Here is a 22,153-nt window from a genome sequence, read left to right on the forward strand (position 1 = left end):
GCACTTTTTTATATTGTATATCTCTTTACTGAAATTACTTTGCCATGCATTGTTTTCCTGACCTTGGTGTGAACATCTTCATGATGATTATTTTGAGTTCTCTGTGAGCTAAATCATATATCTCCATTTCATTTAGCCCAGTTTCTGGAGATTTATTTTGTTCCTTTTTTTGGAATGTATTTCTTTGTTCATTTTCTTTAACTCTGTTTGTTTGTATCACACATTAGATTAACAGCTACCTCTTCCAGTCTTTTTGGACTGGCCTCATACAGGATAAGACCCTTACTAATCAGCCCAGCCAGACATCAAGGGCCTCTCAAATTTTCTTGCTAATCCAAGTCACTTTGTTTGTTTTTAGTGACTTCCAAGCATCTAGAGTATGCTGGATCCTATTAGTGCTCTGAGTCAAGTTCCTTGGATACCCCCAAGAAAAGTTAGGTCATTAGACATTCCTCTACACTGCCTCAAGTAGAAGGTGGGATTTGGGGCTTCTCCAGCTGTTCACTCTCTACTGAGACAATTGAAGGGCCTCTGGCAACTAGTTACATGCAACATCATCTGCCATCTTTGTTCTCATTGGTCCTGGGTGGCTAAGACATGCCAGGTCCCATTAGCACTCCAAAACAGCAAGACAGAAACCTGTTCTTTGGACAGCCCTCATAAATGTTGGAGCTTTAGATACAGATTTCAATTATTTGTCTCCCTAGGGAGATGTTGGAAACTAGAAGTTTTGGTCTACTCATTGTGTACTGAGTGAGAATGAGAGACAGTGCTGACCCTCAGTCAGAATCACCATTTCTCTTCTCACTATTTCCCAGGTGGCTAGATGAGTCCAGGTATTATCAGTGCTCTGAGACAGGCAAGGTAGAGCCACTCCTTTGGACAGCCCCCCAAAAAGTGGGCATATTGGACATGCAAACTCTTTCCCTCCCCAGGTAGATGCTGGGAGCAAGGATGTTTTTCATTCATTTGCTCTATGGTGAGCTGAGGGAGGAGATACAGCGATTGCCAGCCCAAATCACCATCTGTGTTCTTTCCCATGTAACTAGAGTTTGCTGGGTCCCATCAGCACTCCAAGACTGCAAGACAGAAATCAGTCATGTAGGCAACCCGTGGAAAAGCTGGAATGTTTGACACATGGTCTAACTCTTTCCCTCCCCAGGGAGAAGCTGGGAGTTTGTGGTTTTCTTCCTAGTTGTACAGCTCTGTGCCAGGGCTAGGATTCTGGTGAGATTGTGTCTCAAATTTCCCTATCAACTTCATAGTGTCTGGTTTCATGCTCATCCTCCATGTAGGAGCCTCTCAACTAGTTTCTCAATTTCTCACAAAGATAATTTATTAATTATTGTTGAATTAGTGTGTTCATGGGGGAAGGAGGGTTTAGAGCTTCCTATTCTGCCATCTTGCTGATGTCACTTCTCTTCATGCAGTTTTCTTTAGTTCTAATTCAGTTCAACCACCTGTGCCAGGGAAGGTACTCTAATGTATCAAATATTTCTTTGTCATCAAGGAAGATAGGAAAGTGCTACTACATTAGAGTATAACATGGAGATTTAATATATATTTAATATATTTAGATATGAAACATATCTAAATATATTTAAATATGAAAAACTTTAAATTTTTATCTTTCTTTGTCACCAAGTCTAAAGACAACAGTTCATATGATATTTATAACACTAATTTTCCTAATATAGATAGTTTGTACAAATTGACTTTTTTTTTGAGATGGAGTTTCACCCTTGTTGCCCAGGTTGGGGTGCAATGGTGTGATCTTGGCTCACCACAACCTCTGCCTCCCAGGTTCAAGCGATTCTCCTACTTCAGCCTCCCAAGTAGCTGGCATTACAGGCATGCACCACCACACCCGGCTAATTTTGTATTTTTAGTAGAGACAGGGTTTCTCCATGTTGGTCAGGCTGGTCTTGAACTCCCAAACTCAGGTGATCCGCCCATCTCAGACTCCCAAAGTGCTGGGATTACAGGCATGAGCCCCACACCTAGCTGATTTTTAAAAAGTCAAAGCTAAACATATGATAGAATTAGATAGTTCACTAAGGAAATATAAATACCTCTTAATTTGATGAACAGATCCTGAACTTCATTTAAGAGAAATGGGCATGAAAACGACCATGTCAGACCATTTTCTACCTTTCAGAATGATGGGGAGAAATTTTCACTATGTTAGTAACAGAATATGGGATAAATATTCTGATTTATTCCTGGGAAGGTCATAAATTAGCGCAACTTTTTCAGTGTTTCCTAAGCTTTTTATCTGTGACCCAGAATGAAAAGATGTTTTTTGTTTGGTTCGTTTGTTGTTTTCATTGTAACCCAATATACTATTACATATAGAACAGAAACACAAGTTTCACAAAAGATTTACTAGCTTTATGACATATGATGGACTGGTGTTTTTTATGTTTCTCCTTCCTTTCTTTGTCTCTCTCACCCTCCCAGCCCCTTCTTTGGTTTTCTAATGCTGATTGTGAACCACTAAATACATTTCTCTAGGTTGCTATGGAGGAATTTACCACTTGATAAACACTTGCTCTATTTATTGTATATTGGTGGTATTTTGGATACCTCTGGTATCCCACCTCATAGCCTCTTGTCCCATATTTGTACCCAAACTGTTGCTGCAGCATCTACCTGCACATGGATGTAATCTGACAGCACTTTCCCTCAGCCCCATCACATATACACAAGTCTTTCTCACTTTCTGTCCTGAGGCTTCACTGCTACTCCACATGGGATACCTGCAGCTCAGCAGCTCTGAGCCTGTGTAAAGCTGGCAGTGAAAGAGAGTTATCCCAGAGGGCAAGCCTTGACCAATGGGAGATGGGAGCCAGTGGTTAGTGTTTCCTTGTTCTGTCTGTTGGATGGATAATTCAAAGTACATCCTTCATAGCTCTTCAGAGGGTCCCCAACAAGACTGAGTCCCGTTTGCCTCCAATAGTGAATTCTTTATCAGTGCTTTTCAAACTTTAATGTATCTACAAAACACTTGGGGGTCTTGTTTAAATGCAGATTCTAATTCAGTAAGTCAAGGGAGGATAGAGAGATTCTGTGTTTCTAACAGGCTCTGGCTAATGCTGATGCCACTTTGAATAGGAGAGAGTGAGAAAATAACTCTTGAATTGGCTTTCCTTCCTTTTGTCCCTGTTGCACTCTTCCAGTGCCTCAGATTCCCCATTATCACTTCTGCATATAAGCCTGTTTCTCAAGCTCAATTTTTAGGCAGAACTCAGGCTAAGAGAAGTAATATTGGCTCAGCAATTCTACTTCTAGGAATGTATCTTGTAGACATATTCACATCTATGTGAAGTAATGTTATAGATAAGGTAAGTCATTATGACAATAGCAAAACTAGAAACAATGTCAATGTCTTTAAGTAGAGGACTGGTTAAATGACTTGTGATATATCTATATTATGGACTATTACATAGCTATTAAAACTTAAAAATATATACACTGGTAAGAAAAATACTTGAGATGTATGCTAAGTATAAAAGGCAAGATACCAGAATACTATGCATATTAATGCCTTCATTTGGATAAAATAAGCAGAAAATTACATATATATTTTGTTTGTATAAGCATAAAATAACTCTGAAAAGATCAAGGAAAAAATAATATTGATCGTAAAATGGATGGTTTGGGGACAGGAAGGAGAGAAAGACTTTCCTAGGATGTCCTTTATACATTTGAAATTTTTAAACTATGTGATTATGTTAACCGTTGAATGAAAATTTAAGTATTTGGTCTAAAAGTTTTACTTTTTTTTTTTTTTTTTTAAATCTAGAGTACTTTTCTTAAAAGTACTTTTCTTAAAAGTACTCTAACGTTTAATGTTTATCATATATTCAGATGAGTATGGAATATAATTATATATCCTCTGTGTTATTTAACTATGTTCATGCTGTAGTTTTCCAAGCTAAATTATGATAATTATATGTATGGTTTTTTAAAAATGCTATCATCAGAGCACATCACATTATATAAATAGTAAGCACTTTGTAGATACCTGCCAAATTTATTTAAATACCTTACATTTGGCATCCCTACCAGAGCAGTGCCTGCAGTAGAACAAATTGAGCTTATTGTCTAAAACTCTTAGTAATTGCACAGTTACTCAGAAAGTCACTGGAGGAGGAAACGACAATGATTCTTAAAAAAGATGAATTATATAAAAGTATGATTGTTTTTTCTTTTATTCAAGCAGTGAAAGAATATAATACATTTTTAAAGGATTATTGGCTGGGTGCAGTAGCTACCACTTTTAATCCCAGCACTTTGGGAGGCCAGGTGGGAGGATTGCTTGAAGCCAAGAGTTCAAGATCAGCCTGGACAACATGACAAGACTCCATCTCTACAAAATATTTTTGGAGCTGGGCATGGTGGCTCATGCCGGTAGTCCCAGCATTTTGGAAGGCTGAGGCAGGTGGATCACTTGAGTCCACGAGTTTGAGACCAACCTGGCCAGCATGGTGAAACCCCCTCTCTACTAAAAATACAAAAAATTAGCTGGGTGTGGTGGCACGCACCTGTAATCTCAGGTATTTACATGACTGAGGCACTCCAGCCTGGGTGACAGAGTGAGATCCTGTCTCAAAAAAAAAACTTTTTTTTTAAATTTAGCTGGGCATGGAGGCATGTACCTATGGTTTCAGCTACTGAAGTAGGAGGATCACTTGAGCTCAGGAGGTTTGAAGCTGCAGAATTTAGCTGGGCATGGAGGCATGTACCTATGGTTTCAGCTACTGAAGTAGGAGGATCACTTGAGCTCAGGAGGTTTGAAGCTGCAGCGAGCCATGTTCAAGCCACTACACTCCAGCCTAGGTGACTGAGCAAGACTTGTGTCAAAGAAAAAGAAAAAGAGTTATTAGTAAATGGCTAAAATTTTTCGTTTTGAAGTTGAAGGATTAAACTTGTTGTCTTAGAGGTTAACTGATAGACTCTGTCTCCAATCATGTTAAAAGATATAAACAAGTACTTGGGTGTCTACTATGACCCAGTTTTATACTAGGCCCTGAGCATACATTGGTGAGCTAAAACAGAGACAGATAGTTTTACACTCATTGAAACTACAGCCTAGTGAGGGAGACAGACATTAATCAAATAGTAATCTTCATGTGTGATTAATTACAAATGAATTAAATGCTCTAACAAAAAGTGACAGACTTTCTTATAGCATGTATAAAAAGAATCAGATGTTTATATATGGTATCAGGGAAGATATAGTTCTTCTGGACCTAAACAAAAACCGAGGATGTGCAGAGTCCGTGTCATGCTGTCCATGTTAGATATTTTAGTCATTTCCAAATTTATCAGTGATTTATTGCTGTGTAACAAAGCGCCCCCAAACTAAGTAGCTTAAAATGCTTCTCACAATTTTGTGAGTTCAGTGGATCATTCTTCGCTGGTCTTGCCTGTGGCTGCATTCAGCTGGGGGCAGCTGGGGGGCTGGTCCTTCTGCACTAAGTGGTCTTCCTTACCAGGCTTCTTTTGGCCCGGAGGTCCAAAGATTCTCAGAAGGTAAAGACTGAAGCTGCAAGACTTCTTGAGGCCTAGGCTCTAGAACTTGCATGCCATCACTGTTGGTCAAGGCAAGTGAAAAGGCTAGTAGTCCAGATTCAAGACTGAGGAAGTCAATTCCACCTCTTGGTGGATAGAATTTGTGGCCATGGTTTTCAGTTTACCAGTCCAGGTAACTATTTAATAAATACTTATTTACTAAGCATTGTTTTAAGATCTGGAAATCAAACATGAATAAGATATAGTAATATATGTCTTTTTTTCCTTTTTCTTGGTGTACATGGTATTTCTGCATTGTCATTCCATTTTCCATAGAGATCAGTATTTGTGAGTGTTTTTTTCATAGTATAATAATGAATCATTAAATGAATAAAATATAAACAGTAGAGTCTCTTACCTAATTAGAGAAGAGGAAGAAAATCACTGGGGATTATAAGTAATTTTTAGCCTTTCCAAATTTGCGTAAAGAACATGTATTTTATAGTCAGAAAAGAATTAGGGCTATGTTGTTGTAGCCATGCAGTTATGAATGATATCTATAAGCACAAAAATTAATTTAGCTGTGATAATCTTAGGGAACTCAAGTTTTTCTTTTTAGTTATTTTCATTTTGCTGTCAGGTTTGTTTTAGCTACTTTTTTTTTTTTTTTTTTTTTTTTTTGAGATGGAATCTCACTCTGTCACCCAGGCTGGAGTGTAGTGATGCAATCTCAGCTCACTGCAACCTCCACCTTCTGGGTTCAAGCAATTCTCCTGCCTCAGCCTCCCGAATAGCTGGGTTTATGGCTGTGCACCACCATGCTTGGCTAATTTTTGTGTTTTTAGTAGAGATGGGGTTTCTCCATGTTGGCCAGGCCGATCTTGAACTCCTGACCTCAAGTGATCCACCCGCCTCAGCCTCCCAATGTGCTGGGATTACAGGCCTAAGCCATCATGCCCGGCCTGTTTTAGCTACCTTTTAAAGGTGGCTTCTTCCTAGCTTAAACTTTACCCTTTTGGATAATTGTGAATGAATGAATAAATAAACATATGTAAAATTAATTGCAAAGACATTAGCTATCTGGAATTTTGTTTTTGCAAGAAACATCCCATGACAACAAAAGTATTTGATTTGCTTAGAGAGTTATTTTATGAGCAGTTAGCATCTAACTTTTTCCAATATTTTTTTAAAATCTAAGGATGATAAGAATGCTGCTTTTCTTCTGATGGAAAGTGACAGACTAATCAACAGTTTACCCAGAGTGAAGTGGACAGAAGTGGCACTAACCATGGCCTCTCAGCTCCAAGAAGAATGTATTGCATTTATTGTAGAAAACTTCTCCAAGATTATTCAGAGTGAAAATTTTGCTCTTCTCTTACAGGTACTATGTCTAAAATTATATCCTATATTTAGTTCCATCTTTGTGTTCTGATTTCAGTTATGTAAGAGTTTTAAAATGCAGGTTGCTTTTGATTAAATTAGTGTGATTTAAATAAACTCCATAGCAGATGGCATGTTTACATAGGATTTAAGGCAGTGTTAGACAGGATTTTTGGCTCACAAGATAAAAAAGGCGGGAGGGACAGGTTTGAGTGCCCTGGCACGGCACAGTGCAATTCTGGCCAACTCTAGCCCTCCCTCAGCATAGCCACATTTTAGAAACCAAAGTCATAAAGATACTGTTTTGGCAAGTAATACAATTATGGTCCATGCAGAATTCTTTCTCTTATTGGGAAGCTACTTTCTCTAAAATTATTTACTGAATAAATAACTCCTATTGTTTATTTCTAGGTTCTGTATTTAGGGCTGTGTTGGCTTTTAGAAACTGTGTATATGCATATATGCAGATTTTTTAACAAAAGAAAGGGAAAAGACAAATATGATTTTTGGTTGACTTCATACAGCTTATTATAATGATCTGCTATGCCAGACTTTCACATTTTTTGTGCATTTTACATGTATTCCACTTAAATATTAATTTCTATGTTTTATAGTCACAAGCAATGAGTAGCACAGCTGATCTGTTGGACAAAATTTTAAAAGCAATTGAAGAAAATATCACCACTGAAAATAGTTGCTCTCTTCTTATGGCTCTGGACACATTGATGAACTCTGACGGTACAAGGGAAATGGTACTGAATGTAATGAAATTTATTAAAATAATGCAATATTTGAACTAAGATTTTTTTTAATGTATGTGCATTTTAAATGTTGCATTGTTTATTGAAGCTAGGCAGTGGATACCTAGGGGTAGATTAAGGTCTCTACTTTTGTATATGTTTGGAATCTTTTATAATAATAAATTTTAAAAATTCTATTTGTCTCCAAATGGACTTTTTATAAAAGTTTAGAAATTGGCAGTTTGGCTGAGTAATTTTAAATGCAGTGTGATACTTAGCAATATTATTTTCTAGATATATAATGTATATTTTAGAGTTTTTAATCATCAGTGTCTTTTATTTTTATAATCTTAATTTTTCTCTTCAAAAAATCATATTTTAAAATAAGGCTGGGAAAAAGCAAAATTAAAATATTTATTTTTAAGTACAATTAATCAGTGGCCATTAATAAGGTAATTGCAAATTATTGACATTCTGTATTTGTTCAAGAAGAATGGTTTTTTAAATGTATCATATTTATTACTATTCCATAGAGCATTTGACCTTGTAATGTCATAGTTGATTTGAAAAGGCTGCTGAAGGTATTCATATCAAAGGCATTGGTGTTTTAAAATAACATTTGTTTGAAAAGATGAGATTTAGCTTTGTGTTCATTTATAAAATTTTATTAATGAGTAAGCCTTCATAAATAGCATGTACCCAACGATCTTAAAAATCTAAATGATGACATCATTGATCTAGCTTAGGAGTAAGTAGATTCTGAAAGGAATAATGACTGGTTGCTATGACAATGTGGCTCTCACCAGCTGCTGATTTGTTGCTTGAACACAGGGTTTTACGTGCAACATCCAGGCTCTGCGTGATAAGCTGTGGATCTTCCTGGTTCAGTCTTTCTATGCTGTTCGTCACACAGAAAGCTGGAAGCTGATGAGCACAGATGATCAACAGAAAATCCAAGCAGGTACGTTAGCCTTGAGATATTTCAATTCTTATGTAATGAGATCTTTGTGACAACAGATATTTTGAGGGCATTCTGATATGTAGAAAGGTTAACATTGTATGCTTCTGTTGGTTAATAGAATGCTAATTGAAACTGGTGCTGATATGTTTAGGCAGTTTTAATGCATCATGCTTTTTAGCTGTTCTTAGAAAATGAAACTCACTCCCTTTATATATCAAATTTAATCCTACTATACATTAGCAACAATGTTCTAGGCAAATTTGCTTATAAGCAAATCTCTTATGAAGAGATTAAAAGTGTGAGAAAATGCAATCTACATAGAACAGAGTATAGAACATACTTTTTCCTCCTTTTTAAGTATGTTTTGTCATAAAGCTTTTCTGTCTTTTTCATAAGACACCGTTTCTTGTGGTTTTGCCTAGAATAGATGGCTTTATTTCACAACTGATTGGTTCAGTGATGTGGAGTGTGCTATTGCGGACTGTCCCTCAGGAGCTGCACAGTGGTCTGTGACATTTAATAGGTATCATCTGAGACATTAGCATTAAACAAAAGATTTATATTGCTCAGAACATGTGTTAAGAAAATATCAAAATAAAAATTTGAGGGTGTGGAACTATAAATGACTTCATGACTATTTTTGGGTTAAAGCAGGTGCCTTAGAAAAAAAATATTGGCATATTCAGTGTGTATACTTTTTAAAACCTAATTTTAAGAGACTAAATTTTATGAAGCAAACATTTTAGTACTGTAAAACATGGAGGCCATGTCTGCTAAAATGCATTTTGAGAATGCATAAATATGTTAAATTCTTTAGTGGTATCATCAGAATAGGATCTACTTTTACATTGTAAGCATTACACGGTAGTGTAGCTAGATGTGATATGAAGAGCACTTTTCAAAGAAATTCCATTTTTTTAAACAAAAATTATGAGAAGAAGGTCTTAGAAATTGGACTTTTTTTCTTTGTGACTATTTCTGTGCCGATTTTTAAATAATGATTTATTTTTACAACATTTATATAATGTGAAGTAACAAAATAAGATCAGCATTCCTTCAATAGGTGTCCATTCAGCTCTCTTCTGATTGGTAGCAAACTTTGTTTTTCTCTATTTTACAGGATTTCATAGTTAAGTTGAGCTTCACTGTTCTTTAATTCTTCAAAGTGCTGATTAAAAATACATGTAAATACACATATTTAAATAAAATGTTATTGGGAATCCAACTAATTGTCAAAAAGGACTTTTCATTCTATTACATTGTAGCAGTGTAATAATAATTTTTTAATCTTAGATAAGTTGAATTATAGTGAGTCCCGACTTATGCATAATTACTTTATTGGGAAAGCCAGATAAAGGAATGGTTCTGGGTTGTCTGTTACAACATTTGGTATGTCATAGTTGGGTTACTGACCTTTGGGAGAAATTTTTTATTTTAATTTCTTCCTGTGTATTATTGTGCAGAGTCATTTGCTTACTGCAAATCAGTCCTATAATGCCATTTTCAGGATCCTGCTTTGTCTTATAGCACATATCCTATAGAATAGAGATCATGGAAGATGCAGATAATTTAATGTATTTTTATTAGCTGATTTAATAAAAATAAAATAATTTTTGGAGATTATATATATTTATTCAAAATATATTTTAAAGCCCAGTAACCTTCAAAAAAAGACATTTGCTAAACTATATTTGTAGCTCTCATACCATCATTTTAGCGTACATATTTTCCCGACATCATTCACATTCTTATTTGGAGTATAGACATGAGTTCTACAATAAATTCCTATATAAACCTAACATATAAAATGAATTTTTCTTTAATTATAAAAAGAATCTATGGGTTTGAAGATTGTTTCTTGTTTTATTTTCAATAGAACCTTTTTTTTCTTTTCTCTTTCTTCCTTCCTCATGATATACCTGCAAAACCTGAAAATATTTTTAGTTAATTTCAAGAGTATTTTTACATTTAATATAAAATATTTCCTCATATTTAATAGCTTATCAAATGTTACATTTGCCATAATCTGTAATTTTTTGTTATTTGGAAAACTAAATGAAACCAATTATCTAAAATGTCACAGTTTGAGAAAATTCTGGTGTTTTCGTAAATGTATGAATCTTTTCTGTGAGATTGTACATTTCTTATTTATTAATTTTATTAACACAAAACCTAGGGGCCAGAGATTAAGGTAGAAAGTGAGGTTTAAAAAAAAAAAATTCTAAAATATAATAGGGAGTTGTTTTGTATACTAGATTGGTTTCAGGTTTATTAAGTTATTTCCATCAAAAGGTAACCTTTTTTCTGCTGACATGCTATTTTTCCTTTACTTCTATGGTAATAACAATGTTCCCTATAAAAATAAATTGCTATTTCTTTCTACAGCTGCATTTGACAAAGGTGATGATCGAAGACTTGGCAAAAAGCCTATATTCAGTAGCTCGCAGGTAAACTTTCTAAATTTTCTAGGTCCAAATGAAAATGATAACAATTGAAGTTTATTATTTTACATTTCAGAATAAGTTTTAAAAATCTAGTCATTCATGAAGCTATTTTTTTATGGAAAATTTTTCTTTTTCTAAATCAAATAAGCACCTAATAAATGTTTTAAAGTGAATTTTTTATATCCAGTTGGCATTGAAACTATCTACCTTTTTCATTTCCTTGAAAACCTTTTTGGCAGCTAACATATTAGAGTTATTTCAATCTATTAGAAGTTGTTTAGAACTCTAGACCTAATTGAGTGTCTATTTTTCTAATTAGCCTACTTCTTAAAAAAGATTTTAATCTACATAATATATTTTTGGTGTTTTTGAAAAAAGCAATTATTACTAAGAGTACAGCTGTATTTTACTTCAAAAGTTACTTGGTATACTTATATGAGGTATCTAAAGTAGTTGAACTCTTAGAAGATAATATTGTGGTTGCCGAAAACTAGGGGGAGGGAGAAGAGGGAGTTGTTCAATGAGTACAGAGTTTCCATTTTGCAAGATGAAAAAGTTATAGAGAGCTGTTGTGCCACAAACTGCATGCAGCTAACATTACTGCACTGTTAGTGAAGTGTATTAAAGAGTACTTAAGTGTATTAAATGGTTAAGATGGTAAATTCCATGTTTTGTGGTGTGTTTTTTTTCTACACACACAGTTATTTGTATTTGGTGTTTTCCTTATAACCTGAAATACATTTTTCTTCTCAAGAATGTTATTAATGATGGTTAGGGTTCCAAGCTAACTTGTAGATATTCACTTAACCAATAATATATTCAAAGTACAAAATTATTCTAACCTTCTCTGTGTGGTACAGTGATATTAGCGAGACATACATTGAGAGCTCTAGTTTATAATGTAAGGAACATATTCCCTAGCAGAGTGGAACAGGAAATCCTTTTTTCGTCCTCGTCAGCCAGTTGATAGGAACTAATGTAGCTCTAAGCTGCAATTGAGAGTTCTCATGGCTTGAGAAGGCGGTCAAGCTACAAGTGTCTTGAATGAGAAACTGAGAGACTGGAGTTTTTGTCAGTTAACCTCTTAGGATTGTTTCCAAAGTGCGTTTCACAATATACTAGCTCCATCTATCATCAACTATAAGTTGAAGAATTGCTACACACCGTAGCTCCTCTTATTAAAGACCAGCGACACATATTGTACCTTGAAAGTGCTAAGAAACGCTGAAGAACACTTTTGAATTGTTGCATCCAAAATTTCCCCCAATGTTGTAACTATGGAACACCACTACGCTCCCCCTCAACCCTTTTAAAGCATCTTATACAATTCCACAGAACATACTCTAGGAAATAGTGCACTAGGAAATTTTTTTTCTATGTATCAGTTCCCTATTATCCCCATGTTTTTTTGTTGTTTTATTTTTATTTTTTATTTTTGTTTTTGTTTTTTGAGACGAGGTTTTGCTCTTGTTGCCCAGACTGGAGTGCAATGGTGCTATCTCAGCTCACTGCAACCTCCACCTCCCAGTTCAAGCAATTCTCCTGTCTCAGCCTCCTGAGTAGCTGAGATTACAGGCACCTGCCACTAGGCCCAGCTAATTTGTGGTATTTTTAGTAGAGACAGAGTTTCACCATGTTGGCCAGGCCGGTCTCAAACTCCTGACCTCAGGTGATCCACCCACCCTGGCCTCCCAAAGTGCTGGGATTACAAATGTGAGCCACCATGCCTAGCCTATCCCCCAGACCTATCCTGAGGGTCTTTTTAAAGGCCCCCAGGGATTAGCCAACTTGCCTTCCTTTCCCTGTTACCAACCAGGCTTTTCCTCCTTCCTTGTCTTACTGCAAAATAGAACAAAGTTTCCTTATTTTTCCTTATCCTCCTGACTTTGTGGTTGTCTAAGTCTTTTTTCTGTTAAGAACAATGGGAAAGAAACAGAGTTAAAAGTTTCCCTCAGAAAGACAGCGTGGTATGCTGAAATGGATGCTGGACATTAAAAGAGTTCAAATTTTGGCTTCACATTTATTATGTGTCATCTGCAAATCTTAGTTTGCTTATTTATAAAATAGAGTAATAAAACCTAGCAGGATTATTGTGAAAATTAGGTGAAATAATTTATGTGCAATTATCTGGTATGTAATAAGTGCTCAATAAATATGGAGTGAATAAATGTGTTTTCCAAACAGGGATGAGCTATCTAGAATGTGGGAGAAAGTTAATCAGATAAGACAGGGAAAAGGTTTGTTTGTTTTGTTGTGGTGGTTGTTTTTGCCTGCTTCATTTATCCTTCATAGAGAGATTTAAGAAGAATGCTTGGTACCAAAATACTTATGGGTAAAATATATGATATCTGGGATTTGCTTCAAAATAAAATGGGGTTAGGTGTGTGTGAAACAAAATTGGAATTAATAATGAATTAATAATTTTTAGAGCTGGCTATTAGGTACTTGAGGATTCATTATATTCTTCTACCTTTTTTTATTATGTTTAAATTTTCCCTTTTTTTGAGACAGGGCCTCACTCTCTCACACAGGCTGGAGTGGAGTGGCACAATCACGGTTCACTGCAGCCTTGACCTTCTAGGCTCAAGGGATCCTTCCACCTCAGCTTCCTGAATAGCTGGGACTACAGGCCCAAGCTACCACACCTGGCTAATTTTTGTATTTTTTTAAAAGAGGTGGGGTTTTGCCATGTTGCCCACGCTGGTCTCAAACTCCTGGGCTCAAGCAATCCGTGCCTGGCCTATTGTGAAATTTTTCAAGGCGTACAGCTACCCCATATACTATACAGATTTCATCTGTAACATAATACTTCAAGATGCATAAATTTGAGGATAAAATAAGTAGATTCAGTGTTAAGGTGGGAAGGAGTTCTAAAAGCAGAAGTCAGCCTGGTTTTAGGTATTAAAAATAGAGAAATGTTATTTTTTTGAGCTAAGATTTGAGCAAGAAAACAACAAATGAGGACCAAGCCTATTTGAACTTTTTAAATGTTAGAATCCTAGAAGACTGCTGTGAATAGGACCAATCTCTACCCTGTGGACAGGCATCAGGTGAGACCTAAAGATGTTAGTAACTTCTGCGATGTCCCAGGTTGGTTGGAGGCAAAACTAGGACAAGAATCTAGTGGTTGCTTTATTACCATGCTTTGCTTTTTTCTAAATTTAACCAAGTTACTTATTGTGCTTTTGTGTGCACACATATTCATATGTTATTTTATCTTTAACAACTTTTAATGTAATTGGAAGCTTTTCATATTTAGAAATAGATCTTAAGCCGCATATCAAAATATGCAGTATATGCCCAGTTTTAACAACATTGATCACATTTGTTTTTGTTGTTGTTGTTGTTGTTTGTTTGTGTGTTTTGTTTTTTGAGTGTCCAATATGTGACATGGTGCTGAGGGTTTTTGATACAAAAGATGAAGAGTGCACAGGCTCTGCCACAGACTTCTACAATCTTATACATCTTCCAAAGCAGGGGTGGGGGGAAGCATTTCCATACTTACATAAAGAATGACAATATTATCTTAAAATATTGTTCTAGAATTTCTACCAAATAAAATATTTTTTGTTCCCTCTCATATCAGGGTTGATTCTAAGGAAAATGATGAAGTAGGTATGTTTATCTTCAGTGCCATTTTCTTTGTCCCTTTTTAGCCTGTTTCAGCTATTTTTAGGATCCCTTTTCCTTCACTTCCTACAGCCAGCCAGTACTTTTCTAGTATCTTATTCTTCCGAAAACCAAGCTTTGCAGATGCAGTGTGCTGTGCTTCCTGGGAGCCTTTATAAAATTTTTTTTAAAATAAGGACTCCAAGAAGTATTCTTGCCATGGAGGATTAAGTCTTTAATAATAAAATATCTGGCATTTGGAATAGGGTTGAAGGGAGAAGTTTTAATGAAAATCTTTATAATGTCCCTCAAATTATGCCATATAGATGACTTCTGTGTGAGGTTAAATCATGAGCTCAAGTCCTGGTCCCATCCCTAACCAGCATGAAACTGTGGGTAAATCACATACCTTCTTTAATCCCCAATTTCTTGTCTAAGAAATGGAAACAGCCACACTATTTCATGGGACTGTTGTGAGGATTAAGTGAGATGATGTATATAAAAGATGTACCATGAAACATGGGAGTAAGCCTTCCAAAAAATGCTGGATATTATCATTCCTCAAGGCATCCTGAATCGTTAGATATTAATCTCTAACAAAACTTCATAAATTAAAAAAAATTATTTTATTTATTGATTTACTTTAGTAGAATAGTATGCCTTTAAAATAAGCACTGTATGCTGTGTTTCAGATTTGATTAAGGGTATCTGAAACATAAAGTTTTGATCCAAATCATCAAAGACAATTCAGGCTTTGACCTTAAATCATAATGTGATCTTTCCATTTTTTTTCTTCTTAGAAAGACTGGCTTTCAGAAACATAAAGTATTATATGTTAAAGACTTCAGTCAAATTACAAATTATTTTTTTTTCTTCTTTATAGCAAAGAAAAGTTTCTGACTCTGGTGTCATAAAAACCAAATCTTGGAGGGGAAATAACAAAAAAGAGTGTTGGAGTTATCTCTCTACTAATAAAAAGATGAAATCCGATGGATTAGCAGCATCTGGACATTCATCAAGTACCAATAGAAATAGTATAAATAAAACGCTGAAGCAAGATGATGTAAAGGAAAAGAATGGTACAAAAATTACATCTAAGATTACAAAAGAACTAAAAACTGGGGGAAGAAATGTTTCTGGAAAGCACAAAACTATAATAAAATCCAAAACAGAAAACTGTGATGATGCACGGTTGGACAACATGTCACCTATACAAGCTGTGGAAAGATCAACAACAGCAGCAGCAACTAGACAGAAGAATTTACTAAATGGAAAAGGAGTGAGAAATCAGGAAGGGCAAATTACAGGTGCCAGGCCCAAGGTACTCACGGGAAACTTAAATGTGCAAGCCAAAGCAAAGCCTTTGAAGAAAGCTAGAGGGAAAGATTCTCCACGCCTCAGCATCGCAGGACCCTCCAGGAGATCCACAGATTCAAGCATGGAATTCTCAGTTTCCACTGAATGTCTGGATGAACCAAAAGAAAATGGATCAATAGGAGAAGATAAGCCTTCTGGACATAAACCACCCTTTTGTGATTCTCCGGGACAGATGGCAAAAAGCAGTGTAGATAGTGTCAAAAATTCCACTGTAGGTGGGTTTTAGCAGTCATTTTTAATGTCTTCTGACAGTTAACGTTCCTTTTAAATAAAAAAAACCCTAAACCTGTATTTGGGCTTTTATTTAGTTTCAAATGCCTACAGAATACTTATTTATATGTATTTATGCAAACTGAGACAAAATGTAGTCCTTCCCACTTTAACGTTTTATTTTGTTTATAGTGTCTAACCAGTAAACTTACACATATTTGTTACATATTTATTGTATTCTATCTCATGACTCACTTGTTCTTAATTTATAGCCATAAAATCTCGACCTATCTCAAGAGTTACCAATGGAACTTCCAATAAAAAAAGTGTTCATGAACAAGACACTAATATAAATAACAGGTAGGTCTTCATTCAGTATTTTACCTATCTGTTAGCTTTCCCTCAAAGTTAATTATATACTAACTGCTTGCTAAATATTTTTAAAATATCTTTTTGTTTAAAAAATTTAATGTATTTACACAATAGTTTAACAGTTTTTTATTTATTAAAAGAAATTAGTATATACAAAATGATGATTGAGGTACAATATTTAAAATAATAATATATACCATGGCATATGATTAAACATTGCTTTATTATACTTGATCTACAGTTTATGAGCATATGATTTTTCTATTTTCAGTAGAGGTATATTTTTTATTTCTTGAAAAAAACTCAGGTATTGGTCTTTTAAAAAGTTCATGTTTTGGAATCTCAGTGTAATACTGAATGCAAATAATTTTTCTTAGTGTACTAAAGAAGGTCAGTGGAAAAGGATGTAGTGAGCCAGCACCACAGGCAATTTTGAAGAAAAGAGGAGCTAGTGATGGATGTGCTGCAGCTCAGCAGAGGACAAAGAGTACCCCATCTAATCTTGCTGCTAAAACTCAAGGTAAAGCTGAAATAGTACTGGATATCTTGAATATTATTTCCTTGACTAGATAAGCCAAACTGTGATTTGGAACTTCAGTAGAATATCAGCAAAATATGATTTTACTCATGCTATATTTGTTTCACACTATAGGGATGAGATTGTATACTTTTACTTTTCAGACAGGTGTTTTGGGGTATAGGTTTGGTTTTGTTGTTGTTTTGTTGTTGAGTCAGGGTCTTGCTCTGTCACCCAGGCTGGAGAACAGTGGCGTGATCACAATGTGATCCTCCTTCCTCTGCCTCCCAAAGTGCTGGAATTAACAGGCATGAGCCAACACACCTGGCCTCTGTTTGGTTTTTATTGTCTTTTGTGAGAGAAATAATTAAGGGAGTCACTAGTTTATCTGCATTTCTGGTCCTTTTAAATATTTTGCCCACGTTTCTTGAAAGTTCCACTGATAATTATAGGAATTCCATTTGTAAAACTGGCACTGAAGAGCTATTTAAAAAGTAATACTGCAGGCTGGGCATGGTGGCTCACACGTGTAATCCCACCCAGCACTTTAGGTGGCTGAGGTGGGTAGATCACCTGAGGTCAGGAGTTCAAGACCAGCCTGACCAATATGGTGAAACCCCATCTCTGCTGAAAGCCAGGCTTGATGGTATGCGCCTGTAGTCCCAGCTACTTGGGAGGCTGAGACAGGAGAATTGCTTGAACCTGGGTGATGGAGGTTGCAGTGAGCCGACATTGTGCCACTGCATTCCAGGCTGGGTAACAGTGAGACTCCATCTCAAAAAAAAAAAGCAATAGAGCAGTCTAAACAATTGTAACACATAAGGAGGAAGAATTTCCTCTCCAGAATCTGTGTGAGCTCATTGTTTTTCAGTGTTCTGAAAAGGAAATGAGTACTGATCAGACTGCATAATTTGCTAACATAATAACTGATTTTCAAAATTAGTTTTATGCACTAAGCATTCACATATGTAAGAGCAGTTGGTAAAATCCTAAGAACAATTTTGATTTAGATTATGAATTAATACTGAAAATCAAAAATAAGGCAGAGAGAACATTTTCATATCCTAGTAATAGCTAAATATTAAACATTTCAAAATATTTGATAATTCTGTTTGACAGATTTGAATGTCCAAAATATCATCTTTAAGACTTGCACTAGTGTAAACAAATGGATTCCCCAAATTAATCGCCTTCTTTCCAGTCAGCAGTTTTAGTTTCCAAGGAGATCCAAGTTGTTAACCCTAATGAGCTACAGTGATAATAATCTGGTAATGACGAATAAATTGGTTTTATTCATATTTGAAGAAAACAACTGCAACAATAGTACAGTTCTTTTTATATTTAGCTTGATTCTCCTTTTCAGATATGTAGAACATATTTTTTTTTTCTTTCAAAACTTCAAAGGGAAGACCTTTCTTGCTCCTTTGATAAAAGAAAATCCGATTTTTTCACTCTCATATATTTTTTGCAAATCCAGTTTTGGCATATGAATCAAGTCTCTTTACTTGAGGAAGAGAGATCCTACTTTAGTAATTTTTACTAGGACCCTGGAGTAGTCCCTCTATATTTTTAATTGAAAAGTATTTTTTTATTATATCATGTAACTGATTCCTAATCTGTACTTGTCCATTTGATCACAGATATGTTACCCTTCAATTGTGTTCTTGATTTTATTTTTTCTGAAGTAATTTTAAAACAAGTATTAAATTTTACTCACAAATTGGAGGTGATATTATATTTCTGAATATACCCTCTTAACTTTTGTTAGGATCCCTAGGAGAGTCACCAAACTCAGTAAAATCCTCAGTCTCTCCAAGGAAGTCTGATGAAAATATGGCAAAGTTGGGCCACAATACAACTACAGAAAAACAAGCACCTAAGAGAAAAATGGTCAAGCAAGTACACACAGCTTTGCCTAAAGTTAATGCAAAAATAGTGGCAATGCCTAGAAATCTAAATCAGTCAAAGAAAGCTGAAACTTTGAATAATAAAGATTCAAAACAGAAAATGCTTCCTGGGCAGGTTATGGCAAAAACTCAGCCTTCCTCTCAAAGACCTTTAAAAAGTGAAATATCTGTTGTCCAAAAAAGTATGTTTCATGATGTGCGTGATAATAACAACAAGGACAGTGTTTCTGAACAGAAGCCTCACCAGTCTCTCGTTAATCTTGCATCTGAAATCAGTGACGCAGAAGCATTCAAGTCATCCTGCAGGCCTGACGCACAAAAGCCATTAAATGATCAAGGAAAAGAGAAGCTGGTGTTAGAATGCCTAAATATTTCAAAGCTGGATAAATCATTAAAACATGAACTGGAATCAAAACAGATTTGTTTAGATAAAAGTGAAACAAAATTTCCCAATCACAATGAAACAGATCATTGCAATGCAGCTAATATATGTTATCATTCTGATGGGAGTGAGAATGTAAATTCAAAATTTTATAGCCCCACAGCCCTAAAATACATCGTTTCAAAACCAAATGAAAACTCCTTGAACTCTAATCCAGTTTGTGATTTAGACTCAACAAATGCAGGGCAAATCCATTTGATATCAGATAGGGAGAACCAAGTAGGGAGAAAAGATACAAACAAACAATCAGGTATTAAATGTGTTGAAGATGTTTCACTGTGTGTTGCTGAAAGGACAAATGGTACCTTAAATTCTGCTCAAGAAGACAACAAATCTAAAGTTCTTGTGGAAGAACTGACAATTCCTAGTAAGTTATCTGATGACTCTGCTATGGATGAAGACAAGCATGCTATAGCAGACTCCGATGTTTCCTCTAAGTGTTTTTTGGGGCAGCAATCAGGAAAAAATTCTCCTAAAAATATGGAAACATCAGAATCTCCAGAGAGCCATGAAACTCCAGAAACTCCATTTGTGGGACACTGGAATTTGAGTACTGGTGTTCTGCATCAGAGAGAGAGTCCTGAATCTGACACTGGCAGTGCTACCACATCCTCCGATGACATAAAGCCCAGATCTGAAGACTATGATGCCGGAGGGTCTCAGGATGATGATGGGTCAAATGACAGAGGTATCTCTAAATGTGGCACTATGCTGTGCCATGATTTTCTTGGAAGAAGTAGCAGTGATACCAGTACTCCTGAAGAATTAAAAATTTATGATAGTAATTTAAGAATTGAAGTAAAAATGAAAAAGCAAAGTAGTAATGATCTTTTCCAAGTTAATTCAACAAGTGATGATGAAATCCCTAGGAAAAGGCCAGAAGTTTGGTCTCGATCTGCAATAGTTCACCCTAGGGAAAAAGAAAATATTCCACGAGGCAGTGTCCAATTTGCTCAGGAAATAGATCAGGTATCTTCTTCAGCAGATGAAACAGAAGATGAAAGATCTGAAGCTGAAAATGTTGCAGAAAATTTCCCTATATCTAACCCAGCTCCTCAGCAGTTTCAGGGAATTATTAATTTAGCTTTTGAAGATGCAACTGAAAATGAAAGCCGTGAGTTTTCTGCAAATAAAAAGTTTAAAAGGTCAGTTTTACTTTCAGTTGATGAATGTGAAGAGCTGGGATCTGATGAAGGAGAAGTCCATACTCCCTTTCAGCCTTCTAAAGATTCTTTTTCACCTTCTGATGTTTTTGATGGCATTTCTCATGAACATCATGGAAGGACCTGCTATTCCAGATTCTCACAAGAAAGTGAAGATAATATTTTAGAATGTAAACAAAATAAAGGCAATAGTATATATAAAAATGAAAGTACTCTCTTGGATCTTAGTAGCATTGATTCTTCAAGAAAAGATAAACAGAGTGTTTCAGCCACAGAAAAAAAGAACACAATAGACGTCCTATCCAGAAGAGGCAGACAGCTTCTTCCAGAAGATAAAAAAGTAAACAACGGAAGCAGTGTGGATAATGACATTCAGCAATGTGGCAAATTCTTGGATAGTGATGTAAAATCTCAAGAAAGACCGTGTCATTTGGAGCTTCATCAAAGAGAACCTAATTCTGACATACCAAAGACCAACTCTACAAAATCCCTAGACTCCTTTTGGAGTCAAGTTCAGTCTCAGGAAGGTCCAGTGAAAGACAGCCATTCTACAACTACTGAAAAAGCTAATATTGCTTTATCTGCAGGTAATGTACAGAAATAGAAATGCTAAATGCATAAGAAAATAAGTTTATAAAATTTTAAAGTGGTTTGAAGCCCTGAATGTTATATTTTAGTCAGATAGAATAATTACTTAAGCAACACATTAAAATTTTAAATGAAAAATTTCTTAATATGAAAATTAGCCATTCATTCTTTATTGTTCACTCAAAATCCTAATGAAGAAGTAATATCTAGTAAAAATTTTGATTCTTTATTAGATAGAGGTAACCTACTAAGAGATTTTACATGAAAGAATAAAAATAAAAACTTAGTTTGCTGCTATTTAGTTATTTATGTATAATTTAACACAAGAATTCTTGACTATTAGAAATTTTATTATACATTGGGTATGATTTATAGACTTGATAGTATATAAGAGGCCTGTGCAATAACTCTGGTAGTATACAACTAAAAGCACTGAACTATTTTAACAACTAGATTGATTATTACAATTTATATACATTTTACAGAGATTAAAATTTTCAGAATCTCTCTATTCTAAAATTTTCAAATAAAAAGATGAATTTCCTAAAAGAGATTATATTTAGAAGCAATGATAATATATGAAAAAAGCCCAGGCTTATTTCATATTGTTTAGATGATTTTCTGTCTAGTTGTTTTGTGTTTTTGTCTTCCTTATAGTAATTCAGACTAATGACCCACTTTTAAAATATGCAATAGTGGCTGAGTAGCTATTGTGTATCATAACTAAGAAAACAGTAGTTTCCCGTTCAGCAAAATCGGAAGAATAAGGAGGTCTTTAAAGTTGTACTTTTTTGTTTGTTTGTCCTTGCTTGCATCTTCCTTTGCATGTGCAATATACAAATAAGCCTTTAGGTAAAATGTATTTATTCCCCTTTTGCAATGGACTTACTCTGAAAGTCATCAAAACACTATGTCTTTTTTTTTTT

General features: G+C 35.1%; 1 protein-coding gene across 4 annotated transcripts in view; it reads left to right on the top strand.

Moving 5' to 3' along the window:
* BTBD8 (BTB domain containing 8) overlaps positions 1 to 22,153 on the top strand; it is a 125,445-nt gene that overhangs the window by 100,738 nt on the left and 2,554 nt on the right. For 3 of the 4 annotated variants that reach the window (XM_037744134.1, XM_037744135.1, XM_037744136.1), the window contains 8 exons: positions 6,716 to 6,898; positions 7,512 to 7,658; positions 8,469 to 8,598; positions 10,984 to 11,045; positions 15,535 to 16,243; positions 16,511 to 16,598; positions 16,988 to 17,130; positions 18,896 to 21,226. In XM_037744134.1, the coding sequence (XP_037600062.1) occupies positions 6,716 to 6,898; positions 7,512 to 7,658; positions 8,469 to 8,598; positions 10,984 to 11,045; positions 15,535 to 16,243; positions 16,511 to 16,598; positions 16,988 to 17,130; positions 18,896 to 21,226 (3,793 nt within the window). The remainder of the gene's footprint in view (positions 1 to 6,715; positions 6,899 to 7,511; positions 7,659 to 8,468; positions 8,599 to 10,983; positions 11,046 to 15,534; positions 16,244 to 16,510; positions 16,599 to 16,987; positions 17,131 to 18,895; positions 21,227 to 22,153) is intronic. The other variant, XM_017544147.2, reaches the window with a different exon arrangement.

The sequence above is a fragment of the Cebus imitator genome, unplaced genomic scaffold, assembly GCF_001604975.1.
Source record: "Cebus imitator isolate Cc_AM_T3 unplaced genomic scaffold, Cebus_imitator-1.0 Scaffold166, whole genome shotgun sequence".
NCBI classification, from domain to species: domain Eukaryota; kingdom Metazoa; phylum Chordata; class Mammalia; order Primates; family Cebidae; genus Cebus; species Cebus imitator.